The sequence below is a fragment of the Vidua macroura genome, chromosome 29 (assembly GCF_024509145.1).
Source record: "Vidua macroura isolate BioBank_ID:100142 chromosome 29, ASM2450914v1, whole genome shotgun sequence".
NCBI classification, from domain to species: Eukaryota; Metazoa; Chordata; class Aves; order Passeriformes; family Viduidae; genus Vidua; species Vidua macroura.
Window position 1 is genome coordinate 2,612,567 of NC_071599.1, and position 14,084 is coordinate 2,626,650.

Below are 14,084 nucleotides of genomic sequence, written 5' to 3' on the forward strand. Positions count from 1 at the left end.
CGGTGCTGTGGCGCCGCTCCCGGCTCTCTGTGGTGGCGGTGGCCCGGGCTGGCGGCGGGCGGCGAAGATGGCGGAGCCGAGTGGCGGCGGCGGCGGCGGCGGCCCCGGCCCCGGGCCTGGCGGGGACGGCCAGGCAGGGCCCGGCGGGGCGCTCATCCGCGTAACCGTGAAGACCCCCAAGGACAAGGAGGAGATCGTCATCGCGGATGGCGCCTCCGTGCGCGAGGTTGGGGCGGGGGCGGGCCGGGGAGGCGGAGAGGCCTGGCGGGGGCTGTCGCGGGTGCTGAGGGGCGGGGGCGGCTGGTCTGCGGGGGCCGAGGGATCGAGCAGCGGCCCTGAAGGGTTTTTTTTTTTTTTGGGGAGGGGAGGCTGAGTTGGGGGCCGGGGAGGAATTCGGGGCGCGCGTGAGGAGCGGGGGGAGGGTGCTGTGGGCTGGGGGGCGGTCAGAGGGTCCGGGGAGGCCTCTTGGAGACCCGGATCAGGGCTGCGGCTGGCTTCGGGGACGAGCCGGGCTTTTCGCGGCGCCCCGGGCCTTTGGGCCTTGCTGGAGCCAGGGTGGGAGGGAGCAGGGAGATCCGAGGGAGGGCAGGTGCTAGAGGCCTTTGGAGGGGAAACAGTCCCGAGGGCGGGCGGTGGTCTGGGGTGGGGGGGCTCACCTGTGGGAGGGGTCGTAGGTGTGGAAAGCACGAGAGTTGAGGGACTCGGAGAGCGGGTGGTGGCGCTGGGAGGGGTGTGAAGGAGCGGGGTGGGGTCCGGGGGCTCGGCCCGCGGGCCGGGCTGCGTGGGAGAGTGTTTCCTGAGCGGAGGTTGTGGGCAGGGTGTTGGGATTGTGGGCAGAGTCGCATGGGTGCCTGGGGGGGCTGCCGGGGGGACATCTGGGGGTCCTGGCGTACGGCTGGACTTCTCTGGAGGCAGAGCCCCCGGGCCAGGGGCGAGGAGCCGGGCAGATGTTTGGGGCCAGCGTTGGATGAGGTGGAGGAAAGGAAACATCGGCCCTTCCACGGGTGGGCTGGGGACGGGGGGGGCTCTGCACCTGCTAGGGAGCGGGAGAGGGCTGGGATTGCCAAGAGCTGGGGTTAGCAAAGGCTGGGATTGGCAGGGGCGGGCTCTAGGGCTGGTGCTGGCATTGAGGAAGTGGCGATGCCCACTGGGACAAGGTGTCACGGGCTCTGCGTTGGGCTGGCTGTGTGCTTTTGGTGGGGCGCAGGGCACGAGGTCGGCGTGTGAAGGGCCTGGCAGGGCTCTCTGGGCAGCAGTTCATGGCGTGGGCAGGGGCTGTGCACGCGCGGCCCTCCTGATCCTTTCCCTCCCGGGGGGAGCCCCTTGGCACAGGAGGTGTGGAGGGAGGGCTTCGTGCAGGGTGGGCACGGAGCTGTGCGGGGAGGGATGCAGGCAGGGTGATCTGGGGCCAGGGCTGTGCTGTGCCCAGCCTTGATTTTAGAGTTTGGAGCTCTGGAACCGGCATGTGTTTCACTCTCCATCCTGGCCTTCCCCTTTGAATTCCCTTTAGTTCGTGTTTTCCAAGTGCAAGGCTTTATTTCCTCCAAATCAATCTGGGGATGCCCTGGCAGGGCCAGTAGTGAGAGTCTTGCTTGCAGGTGTAAATCCCAGCACAGCACACAGTAAGGAGGAGGTGTCCATGCTCCGTGGCATGCTCACAGGGAATTCGGTTGCAGAAATAGGAATTAGAGAAGACCTAGTTTATTTCCATTGGCTGATAAAGGATTATTCCCTTTTCCATAGAGCTCTGTCCTGTATTAAATCAGAGTTTGGCTTTCCTTAGGAAAAAAAACTCAAATGAGCTGATGAAACCAGTTCAGTCGTTCATCGTAAATAGTGTGTTTGGGTTAGGCCTGAAGCACAATTGGTCTGGCTTGGGAAGCCTTCAGCTCTTCTGAGAGAATGGCCCTGGTTTTTTTCTGAGATTTATTCCATAGTTTGTGATTTCAGAGCTTGTCTTTGCTTTGGTTTGGTTTTCATTGACACCTCAGACATCATCAGCAGCTGGTGACTGTGTGGTACCTTCATGGGCTGTGAGGGCTTGTCAGTTCCTTGGGCTGTTCCCAGAGTGGATGTGAGCCCGGGAGCTTTATGTTACTGGTACCAATCCTTTGCCTGAAAAATGCTGTTTGTTTTTCAGTTCAAAGAAGAGATTTCTAGACGTTTTAAAGCCAAACAGGATCAGCTGGTTCTGATCTTTGCTGGGAAGATCCTGAAGGATGGAGACACGTTGAATCAACATGGGATCAAAGATGGGCTCACTGTTCACTTGGTCATTAAGACTCCGCAGAAGTAAGAGCTTGGTCTTGGAGGGGCTGGGGTCAGATGGGGGCTGGGAATAAGTGATTGTGATGATCCTGGTGAGCTTTCCCTGCCCCAGCTGTGGCACACAGCAGTGGGGTTTGTCACTAACCTCTCCACGGATGACACAGCTGTGATGGTGTGTGGCAGGTACCTGGAGGGGCTGGTCCTTTAACATTACTCATGTGTGTGTCTTGGAAGAGCCCATCCGAAGTGGATACTGGCTCTAGCAAACCAGCAGAAGTTCTAGGAAAAGTTGCTGGTAGAAGAAATGACTTCCCCAGTGATTTTGTGTTGCTGTAGAACACGAAACACACGCTGGGTTTTCTGTCACCTCCTGCTACATACTCGGCTCTGGGGCTGTGCTCAGGCTCTCCGAGGTGCCCCAGGAGGCACACCTGCCCTGTGGGGCACCGTGTGGGCACAGCTGCACAGGCTGGTGCAGCCAGTGGGTGCTGTGCAGCCACGGACACGGGGCAGTGTGGGGCTCACTCGTGGTGCTGTGGCTACACCCGGGCAGTTCCCTGTGGGGATGTGGCTCAGGTGCACCACACACCTCAGACTGGGAGCAGGACACAGGGCTGACCTCGGGGTCCTGCAGGTTTAGCTCTTCCCAGCACTTTCCAGTGGGCATGGAAGGATTTTGGGAACAGCTGCTGTGCTTTAGTTGCAGCCACGTTTCATTGATCTTGAAAGGCCCTTCACAGCCGTGCCTCAGGCTCTGGCCACAGCGTGCCCCAGCTCCTGGGGAGCTCCAGGGCTGTCTCTCTGTGCAGTTCTGCTGTCCCCTGGGGGAGCTGCATTAATCAAAATGGGCTGTTCCCCCCTTCTTTTTATTCCACCTGTTCTTTTACAAACATGAGGAAGTGTGCTGTCAGGTTCTGCAGCCTCTCCTTGGATCCTGCCTCTCCAGGTAGCCTGATGCTGTTTCTGCTGTCTCCACTATAAATGTGGTATTGGTGAACTGTTTCAAAGGGGGAATCAGAGTTGTCCTGGGCTGCTCATTTTTCTCCTGATAATAGTCCTAGAAAAGTGCTTACTGAAGACATTACAGGGTCTTCCTGTGGGAAGAGGCTGAGAGAAACCAAGTGTCCTTTCTCTGGCTTCCTTCTTCCTTTCTTGTTCAGCTTTCCATTTGCTTTGTTTCCCCACTCTTTGCCTCTCTCAGTGGCCACTGGTTTTCAGCAGCAGTCAGGTCTGTCTGGACAATGGATAGGGGCCTTCAGGGTTGATTTTTCAAGTTCTAGAAGAGTGAAAAAGGAAAGGGAGATAGAGAAAATGAATAATTCTTGGTTTGCGGAAAAAAATCAGGAAATCATTGTTCTTATTGTCAGAGGAATAATAACATTATTGAGGTGAATAAAGTGAATTTTGTGGTCTAATTTAATGAAAGCTCTTCAGCGCTAGTCCAGGGCTCAATGTTGTGACTGCAGAGGCTTCAGAAAATTTTTAAATGTTCTCTTCCAAATTCCTGTAACACTCTTGAGGAGTAACTGTAAGAAGGTACTAACCTGGGTTGGTGTGTTCAGCAAAGCTGATGTCCAGCACCTGCTGTGTGGTGGCTTACAGCACAGTGTCTGTTTGGGTGGGTTAAAAGAAGCTCCAGACAGCTTGTGTTGGAGCAGGAGCCTTGCATCAAGGTACAGCCAGTGGCAGAGCTGGGAATTTGGAGCCAAGCTGGCCAGAAATGTTCCGTGGTTTTGTGAGACAGGTGCTGGCTGCCTCGTGCCTCAGTTTCCCTCTTTGTACAGTAATGCTGATGCTTCTTTTTGCCCCAGAAGCAGTGATAGGAATATTCAGAAGTGAGCATGGTTGTTTACCCCATGCACTAGCCCTGCTGTAACCTCCTGTGGTTTCTGTGGGAGCAGCAGAAGGATTTTGCTGTTTGAAGCACACTCATTGCTCAAGGATATGGCTGCAGTAAATAGTTCAGTGGGATTCAAGGAAGAGCTGGATACAGCTCAGGGTAAGACCCATCCAGCCGTGGGCCAGGACAACATGTCAGGGGCTGCAGTGCTTCAGGATGGGAGGCAGATTCCAGCAGATGGAAGGCATCTGGGAGCACAGCTGTGCATCAGTGCAGGCAGAGATGGGGTGGAAGCTGGGGCTGGCTGCTGTGCACCCCCGCTCATCACAGAGGACTCCCCTTGCCCTTCACCAGTGCCAGGAGTTTAATACTTTTTATCCTTTGCAGGGTCCAGGATTCAACATCTGCTGCTTCTGCCCCCAATGCTGCTTCTGCCCCCACTGCAACCCCTTCTTCTCCTGCTGCCCCATCTCAGCCCTCTACATCCAGCAGTGCTGGTCCGGACGCAGGGAGTGGCAGCAGACGGAGCAGCGGGTCGGGGACCGTGGGAGGTCCTGGAGATGGAGGCCCCAACAGTGCTGCATCCATCCTGTGTAAGTGGGCTCTGTGGGAAGGAAGAATTTTCTGGGGTTAGACCAAGGAGTTGGGCTTCTTGACCCCTGCTGTTGTCTCTGCCTGCCATGGGCTTGGCGTGAGTCACTCCCATGGCACACCTCTGTGTGCCTGCTCAAGGTAATGCCACTTGGTGAAGCGTGTGTGTGTAGGGGTGTCCTTACTCAGAGCTGGCTGCTGTAGGAATACAGGATACCTCTGGGTTTGTGGGGATGCAGTTCAGCTGCTGTGCCTGCCCTCTTTTGCAGTTGCTGGCAGTTACTGACTCACGCCTCTCTTCCCGTGTGTTGTTCCCTCTCCAGCTGGCTTCGGTGGCATCACTGGGCTGGGCAACCTTGGGATGGGCTCTGCCAACTTCATGGAGCTCCAGCAGCAGATGCAGCGGCAGCTCATGTCCAACCCGGAGATGCTTTCCCAGATCATGGAGAATCCCTTGGTGCAGAACATGATGTCCAACCCTGACCTCATGAGGCAGATGATCATGGCCAATCCCCAGATGCAGCAGCTCATGGAGCGAAATCCAGAGATAAGCCACATGCTCAATAACCCAGAGCTCATGAGGCAGGTGAGTCACACCAGGGCTCAGTAAACAGTGTTGAGGAGAGTCTTTGTGGACCAATATCAGTGTCTGCACTGCAGAGGAGGAGTGGGAATGCCAGAGCAGTGGTTTTGGAGATCTCTTCCTTCCTGCTGTGAGCTCCCCACAAACAGATGGTGGTCTTGAGTTATGTGAATACTAAATACTCAACCCATGTCCCTTCAACTCCTATTTCCCTTTCAGAGCTATTGAATCCATGGTGTATTGGGAAAAAAGGGGATGCTGGGATTTTTCTAGCATGCTGACTACAAGGCTACTGTGTTGTGATTCTGGAATGGGAGTAAAAACAGTGCTGGAGAAGTGAAGCTACTGCAAAAGCTCTTTATTTCTCTCTGGTTCTCTGGAAAGATTCCGTAGAGACTCCAGAGCTGTGCAGTGTTTCACTCCCTGTATCAGTGGGGAGCAGTAGTGTAGGCTGGGATCCCAGAGGGCTCTCATTTTTTCCCAGAGCAGAGAGGACCTGTGTCCAAGAGGACTGGCTGTCTGGAAGACCAAAGGTTCATCAGAAGGGAATCCTAAGGGATCAGTGGGAATCTGGGTGTCAATAGCCATTAACAGGACTCTGCTGTTTCCTGGGAAGGCTTGTCAAGAGGGTTGTGCTGAACGGGCCTCATTTCCATCTGCTTCTCACTCGTTCTGCTTTCAACTGTGTCAGCCATACTTGAAATTCCAGAGCTGCAGGACTAAATTGTGAATAATCTGTACTTGAGCAGTTCCTCAAATGACACCTGGATATTTTTTGTGCAAGGGAGACCTATCAGAAATCTGGAGTGGGTGGAAGGATCCACCTTCCCAGTTGTTGTATGTAGTGCATCCAGACTGAGTGGGAACATATGGATGTCGGATGTCTGGATGTCCTGATACTGCTTAGGAACAGATCAGTCTCATCAAGCTGAACTGAGGCTGAGAAGGAAGAGAGCTGAGCAAGGCTGGGAGGAGCCTGGATCCCTGGGCTCTCTTTGCTTGGATAAATGATCTCTCTGCTCTCTGCCTGTGAATTGTGTTAAATTGTCGTCTCTCTCCTGGGAGAGGAGCTTGAGCTTTCCACCTTTTTCCTCCTTCTCCCAGACGATGGAATTGGCTCGTAACCCTGCCATGATGCAGGAGATGATGCGGAACCAGGACCGTGCTTTGAGTAACCTCGAGAGCATTCCAGGAGGATACAATGCCCTGCGCCGGATGTACACGGACATCCAGGAGCCCATGTTTAGTGCAGCCAGGGAGCAGGTATGGCTGCGTTCTGTGAGCGGGGTGTAGCGTGGGAAGGGGGTCTTTCCCTGTCCCCCTGTGCTGATGGGGTGGTTTTCCTACAGCGTGGCTCTTCATCCCTCCACTCCAGTGCAGGCACTGGCCGGAGAACGTGGTGCAGTGCCTCTCGTGACATGGGTTGAGGTGTCAGAGGAGAGAGCTGCTCTGGCTCCTCCAGGCCCCCAGCAGGCTGGATGCCAGCCCTGACCAATAGGCAGGCCCTGTCACTGTTAGCCCAGCCCTCTGCTCCCTGGATTAGCTGGAGCCTGACGCCTTCAGTACGGAGCTGGCTCAGATCCAGCTGGCTGGTAGTGCAGGAGGAGGGAGCACAGGTCTGGCTGCAGAGGGCTGTGCAGACACACTCCAGTCCAGATCACCTACTGCTGTGTCCGGGTGCTGGCTTTACAAGGGCGTTTTGAAACCCTGCATTTGGGAGCTGAATCTGGGGCTGTGGCCACTCCTGAGCCTGGTCTTTTTCTGAGTGAGGTGTGTTGTGGATTGCAGATTTCTCAGGAGGCGGATCATGGCACATATTTAGCAAATTCTGGACTTGGCTGAATATGATCGGCTGTTCCCTGGCTCGCTCAGTGCTGGGGTTGGTCTGCTGGGACTAACTGACTCCATCTGTTTCTTTTTTTTTTTTTTTTCCTCCCTAGTTTGGCAGCAATCCTTTCTCTTCCTTGACGGGGAATTCTGACAGCTCGAGCTCTCAGCCTTTGCGGACGGAGAACAGAGAGCCATTGCCAAACCCCTGGAGCCCCACACCTCCTGCTTCCCAGAGTCAGGCACCCAGCAGTGAAGGGAGCACGGGCTCAGCAACCACCCAGGGCACCCCAACTGTATCCAACCCCTTTGGGCTGAATGCTGCCAGCATCGGCGCTGGTACGTAAGGGAGGAGCTGGAGGGTGCTGCTGGCTGAGCAGGTCACCCAGGCTTCCCTGGGGGGCTGCTTCCTCTGGCATTTGAGCCCTGTCTGTGGCTAATATCCAGAGGAATGTGTCTAGCCTGCTTGCAGACATACCTGGATTATTCTGATGCGCTTGTCGGACAGTTCCTTTGGGAACTCTGCTGTCCCTGAAGCTCTCAGGAGCAGGAGAGTGGCCAGCAGAGCGCTGCCATGGCTGTCCACAGCCATGTTTGCTGCTGGCCGGGGGATGGAGTACAGGCAGTGCTGTCACACTGTATTTCAGGCAATGCAGTGGTGCTCAGGCTCATTGGGGGTTTTCCTTTGTCTTCCCTTCCCCATGCAGGCATGTTCAACAGCCCAGAGATGCAAGGACTCCTGCAGCAGATTTCTGAAAACCCTCAGTTGATGCAGAATATGATCTCTGCCCCCTACATGCGGAGCATGATGCAAACTCTTGCCCAGAACCCGGACTTTGCAGCACAGGTAAAAGTGTTGCAGTTGTCAGCTGTTGCCAGGCAGGCCATGAGCTCAGTGTGAGGTGTCAGTCTGCTGCTGGGGTCAGACTGGTTCCTCCTGCAGACACTGGAGCAGAGTGAATACACAGTTTGGTTGTGTTTCTCGACAGCCTGAAGGCAGCCCCAGCTCTGAGCCCTGTGTGTTTTGCAGAGCCCCTAATACAAGAGGTGGCTCTCAGCGGGACATGGGAATGGCCCTTCTCTTTGCTTGTGGCCAAGTGGCCCCTGTTCAACACTGCTGTCAGGAATTGAGCTGTCCCATTTTGATCCCCTGTAGCAGGGGAGCATGTTGAAAGCCCAGGGAGGGCATCAGGGGCCCCATGACTGACCTGTTTTTCATGGCTTAGTTGCATAGGGTTTGACAGCAAGTGGCAGCAACCCTCTGACCCTACCTACATGTGCTGTCTCTTGCTAGATCATGGTAAATGTCCCCCTCTTTGCTGGGAATCCACAGCTTCAAGAACAGCTCCGCCTTCAGCTCCCTGTCTTCTTGCAGCAGGTAAAGGCCTCTGGCTGGCCCTGTGCTGCCCTCAGCCCCTGGCTCCAGAGCTTCTCCCCCCACTGTGGCACAGGCAGGATCTCAGCTGCTTGGCTGAGCACACTAGGAAGCATGTGGGCTTGGGGGGCCGGGCTGAGGAAGGAAGGAAGGGGGTTGCACAGGGGAGACAAAGAGGAAAAACTTGGTTAGACAAGGTAGTCTGAATTAACTCACCTGAATTACTGAAAGGTAGACTCCAGATTAGGCTTGTTAAGCTACTTGGAACCCCTGTGTAGACAGTCTCTCACTGTGTTGAGTTTACAAAAATTACACCGTTCATTGTGCTAGAGCAGCTGGTTCTCAGGTAACTCACAATCCAAAGGCATGTGTCCCCAGTTCTAATCTGATTCACCCAGTTCATTTAGGAAACCTGATGTGAGCTCTCTGAGAGTCCCTGCAGGTGAGCCCTGCAGTCTGGAGCCTCGGAGGAGGATCCAGACACAAAGGCCAGCGCTGGCCGCAGGCAAGAGGCGCAGCTTGGCGCTGGCTCAGTGTGACAGTGCTGGAGCTCTGGCTGCCTGAGCTCTCACTGGTTGGTACCGTGGTGTCTCTCTGCCTTGGTCCCCAGATGCAGAACCCGGACTCCCTGTCCATCCTCACCAACCCCCGCGCCATGCAGGCCCTGCTCCAGATCCAGCAGGGACTCCAGACGCTGCAGACGGAGGCCCCCGGACTAGTGCCAAGGTATGGAACGCTCCAGAGCGGGGCTGTGCAGGCAGAACTGCCGTGCCCAGCACCAGCAGGCAGAGCTGGCTCTGGATTCAGCCAGGAGAGCTGCTTTAGAGCGCTCTGTCACGGGGAATTGTGCTGGTGTGTGCCTGCAGGCCCCTCTGAGCAAGCTAATTAGCACTTGCTGTTTGCTTGTGCTTCACTGGGAAGTCCTTGACCCTTTCTTTTTGGAGAAAAGGTTTGGAATGCACTTGGTCCTTCCCCCATCCTTTGTTTGCTGCATTTAGTGTGGACTGAACTCAAGAACTTTATCTCTGGAGAGCAGTATGAGATGGACAGACACAGACACAAGGCTGGGTGGGTGTGCTGGGGCAGGCTGATCTGCTGGCAGCCCTCAGCTCTCGGCTTACTGTCACCACGGGTCATGCTCCATCACAGCAGTTCTCTGCAGGCTTCTGTTAGCTCTGCTGACTCCCAGTGCCGTGTGTGACCAGAACATGGATGCAGCTGGTTCCGTTTTCAGGGCTGCCCCGTAGCAGTGCCTTCAGTGAGGGCAGTGCCTGCTGGCTGCCCTGCTGCCCCACTCTGGAGGGGTACCCAATGCTAGTGTCACCCTGAGCATGCCCTGCCTTCCTCTGCAGCCTTGGCTCCTTCGGCATGCCCCGGATGCCCCCGTCCTCCACAGGAGGAAGCACAATCCCGGAGAACCCCGTTCCCTCTGCTTCGACGCCGGCCAGTGCCTCTCCAGCTGGGGGTGGTAACCCTCAACAGCAGCTCATGCAGCAGATGATCCAGCTGCTGGCCGGAGGAAGCTCTCAAGTACGTAACGCCCAGTGGGTGCTGGCATGGGCAGGGAGGTCTCCAGGGGGGTCCCCACCTCACCCCACTCAGGGGATGTGGTCTCCAACATTCTCTTTCGGTTGCAGTTCTCTGGGCTGGGTTTGGTGTTGGGGTCTGGCCGGCCCTTTGGGGTGTTGAACCCTTTAAGAGGTTTAAGCTCAGCGTGCTGGGGATCCTTCTCCCTGCACTGCTGCCCCTGTCGGTACCGATCCAGGACTGGCTCTGCTGTGGCTGCTGTGCCACATCCCAAGGGGACGTGGAGACTGTCCCCACACGCCCCTGAAGCTGGGCTCGGGGTTCCTGCCCAGCCGTGGCTGCTGGCACTGCCCGTGTTGGAATGCTGCGTGTGCTCTGTGTCTCCAGGGTCTCTGTCCTTTCCCTCACAGGCGCAGAGTCCCGAAGTGCGATTCCAACAGCAGCTGGAGCAGCTGAATGCCATGGGCTTCATCAACCGTGAGGCCAATCTCCAGGCGCTCATCGCCACCGGTGGGGACATCAACGCAGCTATCGAGAGACTGCTGGGCTCCCAGCCTTCCTAAACTCTGTCCTGCTGCCCCACAGACGTCAGCACATGCATCCATACACATGCACAGGGGATCTTTCCGGAAAGCCCGCCATCATTTTCATATCTGACAGCTGTCCATGTATTTAAAACAAAAAGATACAGCTTAACCCCTGACCTTCCTACTAAGTTAAGATTTCATGTTGAAATGCTCTTTAACTGGCTTGTATGTGGATTCCAGTTCTCATCGTGGCCACAGAGACTTCAGATGTGTATTTTTTCCTAAATATGCCCTGTCTCAGACACTCTTCTCTCTCTCTCTAGATGGTAGAGGCGATACTTCTAGTTACTTACCTGAATGATTGTGTTTTGAGTAGCTTGATTTTAACTGTACATGATTCCTTCCCCTAGCCCTCCTTTCAGGCAAATATTTAAAAAAAATTGAGCCAAGTTTGGGGATTGGTTATTTCTCTCAGCGTCTTATTGGGAATGGATCAAAAGAAAAATTGAAATTACCTGAGAATATCTGATGTCATTTGTCTTAATGTTTCCTGGGATGAACCTAGCCCGTGTCCCTCACTCACAGGTGCCTCCAGTCTCCTGGTAGAGGGTTAGTGGGTGAGAAACCTGCATTTGAAGTGTGGCCTCTTTACACTCTGGGGGTGGTGTAATGGAACCCAGGGGTGTGCAGCGGCCAGGTGTGCTGTTCTTGAGCTTGAGTTGAAGGTGCTGTGCAGAGGAAGTTGTTTGGAAGGTGTGTTTCTGCCCAAATCATGTGGTTCCTGGTCGGAGGTGTCCAGGGGCATTGACTCCTGTGCTCAGTGGGCTCATTTGTACAAGTGTGAAAACTAAAAAGGAAATGGAAAAATAAGCTAACGATCTTCTCGCTTCACTGGAAAATGTTGAAGTTCATGTTCTTCCCGGTTTAGATCCATCCTCCACCCCCCTTCCATTCTGGTGTGTTTGAATGTTCAGACTGTCCAAGAGACTCCCCAGGACCAGCAGGGTGGTATTCCCCAGGAGCCTCCATGGCTGTGTAATTTGCATACACCATTTTTATCAAAGGAAAAATAAATGCGCACAACCATCCGTCTCCCTGCATCCCTGTCTCATCCTTGCCTGCCACTTCCCAGGGATTAATGTGTGCTGTCCCGTTCCCCGTGCTCAGTGCAGGCATGGGGGTGTCACTCTCCCTCCCACCTGGCCCGGCTGCCTTCCCCCACAGCCAGGAAACCTCTGACACTTCAGGAATGCTGCTGTAGCTGCCCAAACACTGGCCCTAAAGTGCCGGTTTGGAAGCTTCCTTTGAATTCGAATTGGCAATTAGCAGCTGTTGGAACCGTTGAGAGCTGCGCCTCGGTGTTATTTGATAGTTTTGAGTTTCTTTCGGTGTGGGAGGATTGGGCAGAGAGGGAACAGGAGGTTTGCTGCGTACCTGTAAAACCTGCTGCACCCAGCCGGCTCCGGAGCTGGAACTGGGATGGATGGGTGTTGGTGTTGCTGAGAGTGTAGGTGGTGGTGGTGGAGAAAACACGGGGCTGGGAACACTCCTGCCTCTGTGTGTGCATCCTAATGAGACTGCAGTCCCTTGGAGGGGGATTTAGAAAGCAGCTTTAACCTCTTCTGGAGGCTCTGCACAAACGTGTGCAGTGTTTTGTGCAACCTCTCCTCAGACGTGCGAGGTTTGCACAGAGCTGGGTAGGGATGGGACTGGAGGTCCCCATTGGCACTGGCGGGGTCAGAGCTCTTCCCAAATGTTACTGATTGGCCCCTTTGCAGCTCAAAACAGGCTCCTGAAATGCCCGTGTGAGCCTTGGGATCTCTTTGGTGTCCCTTGGCAGCACTAAAGGCTGCACAAGCCAGCTCTTGTAAGGAATGTGCTTGTGGGAGGATGGATGGATGGATGGATGGTGCAAGCAGGGAAGGGAGGTGCACGGGGTCACAGGGAGTGGGGATAGAACCCCATGGTGAGTTTAAATCCCCGAGGAGCAAAATTAGTCCCACCAGTGGCTTTGGCCAGGCAGAAATCATCCTTCCACCTGCTCAGTGTGTCAGCAAGGCGTGATGTGGTGGGGTCAGTCACCACAGTGCAAGGGATCTGTGTGTGTGTTGGAACAGGGACTTGGAGGGATGGAGCAGTTTGGTGACTCCAAAGCTGGCTGGAAATAAGTCCCTGCACGGTGGAGGAATCCTGCTGCAGTGTGCAGGTGGCTGTGAAGCACTCAAGAGAGTCCACAGGAGTTTGAGAATCCCAGAAAGATTTGGGTGGGAAGAGCCCTCGTAGCTCGTCTCATTCCACACCCCTGCCATGGCAGGGACACCTTCCACCATCCCAGGTTGCTCCAAGCCCCATCCAACCTGGCCTTGGACACTGCCAGGGATGATGGGGCACCCTGTGCCAGGGCCTCAGCACCCTCACAGGGAAGAATTTCTTCCCAATATCCAGCGTAAGTCTTCGCTCTTTTGGTTTAAAACCGTTTCCCATTGAGTCATTATCTGTCCATATAAAAAGCCTTTGCCCATGATTTTAACAAGTTCTCTTTAACTCCTGAAAGGCCACGATGAGCCCTCACAGGCTGTCCAGTCCTTGGTGTCTCTTGCTTGTTTAAGCGGGGAAACAAATTTCTCCTGTGTCTCCACATTGTAGCACGTGCTCTTGTGCCACTTTGGGATCACTCCTCCCCTGCTGCCCACCAGCCAAGACGCTGAAACAGAGGCACAGGGCAGCCTGCAGCCCCTCGTGTCCATCCAGTGCCACCTCCCGGCTCCGCAGCCTCCCCGGGCAGTCTGGCAGAGCCCATCCCACGCTGCTCCCAGGGGCTTTGCTGTGCTGCTCGTGTGCAGGGAGGAGCGTTGGGAGGCTCGGGCCTGCAGCTTCCTCAGTGGAGGGGCAGCGAGGCTGGGATCACTGGGACAGGGCTGGGAGGTGGATGCAGCTGGGTCTGGTCTTTGGTACCCACGGGGGTGCAGATCCCAGATCCGGCCTTCCCAGGCTCTGGAGAAAAAGGAGCTTTGAAGGCTGGTGAGAAGGAGCCTTTGAGTGAAATCTTAATCCCCTCCAGAGCTTTCCCTAATCCCTGGTAATGTGCTGTTCAAAGACCCACTTCCAAAGGAATGACTGCACTTTCTCACTCCCATCTCTCACCTTCCCCAAGGAATTGCCCAAAGGTGTTATCACTGACTGTTTCCTCTCAATTTCCTCTGACGAATAGAATTAATTATTTTAAAACCTAATGAATGAAGCAATTTCTGTAGCAGGTAGTGGCAAATCCAGCTGATTTATTGGGAGAGATTACTGCTGTCAAGGATATATTTATACTTCATTCCTCCCCCTTTCCCTGGAGGGGATCCACAGCCTTTTCCCCCAGTATCCCAGTGTAACACTTCCAACTTCGAAATCAAACCTCAAAAATGTGGAGGAGAGAAAGATGGCAGGAAACCAACATCTACATTCCTTTCAATAAACCATTTTTTCTGGTTACTAAGTTCCATGGTATGGGCAGTTTCCTGTGGCCACAGCCCTGACTATGGAGGGGCAAGTTCAAAG

The 14,084-nt window shown here is 54.8% G+C and overlaps 1 protein-coding gene across 2 annotated transcripts; it reads left to right on the top strand.

Moving 5' to 3' along the window:
* The first annotated feature begins 30 nt into the window (after nt 1-30).
* On the top strand, nt 31-11,630 carry UBQLN4 (ubiquilin 4). Of its 2 annotated transcripts, XM_054001066.1 has the most exons (11): nt 32-226; nt 2,141-2,292; nt 4,496-4,701; nt 5,023-5,285; nt 6,387-6,545; nt 7,223-7,448; nt 7,817-7,956; nt 8,404-8,487; nt 9,095-9,210; nt 9,837-10,014; nt 10,422-11,630. In XM_054001066.1, exons 1-11 carry the CDS (start codon nt 68-70, stop codon nt 10,572-10,574), a joined length of 1,836 nt encoding a protein of 611 aa, XP_053857041.1. In that variant the 5' UTR covers nt 32-67; the 3' UTR covers nt 10,575-11,630. The 2 variants fall into 2 exon arrangements, with proteins under 2 accessions (XP_053857042.1, XP_053857041.1); XM_054001067.1 differs by lacking the exon at nt 8,404-8,487 and having other exon boundaries at nt 31-226.
* Nucleotides 11,631-14,084: the final 2,454 nt, after the last annotated feature.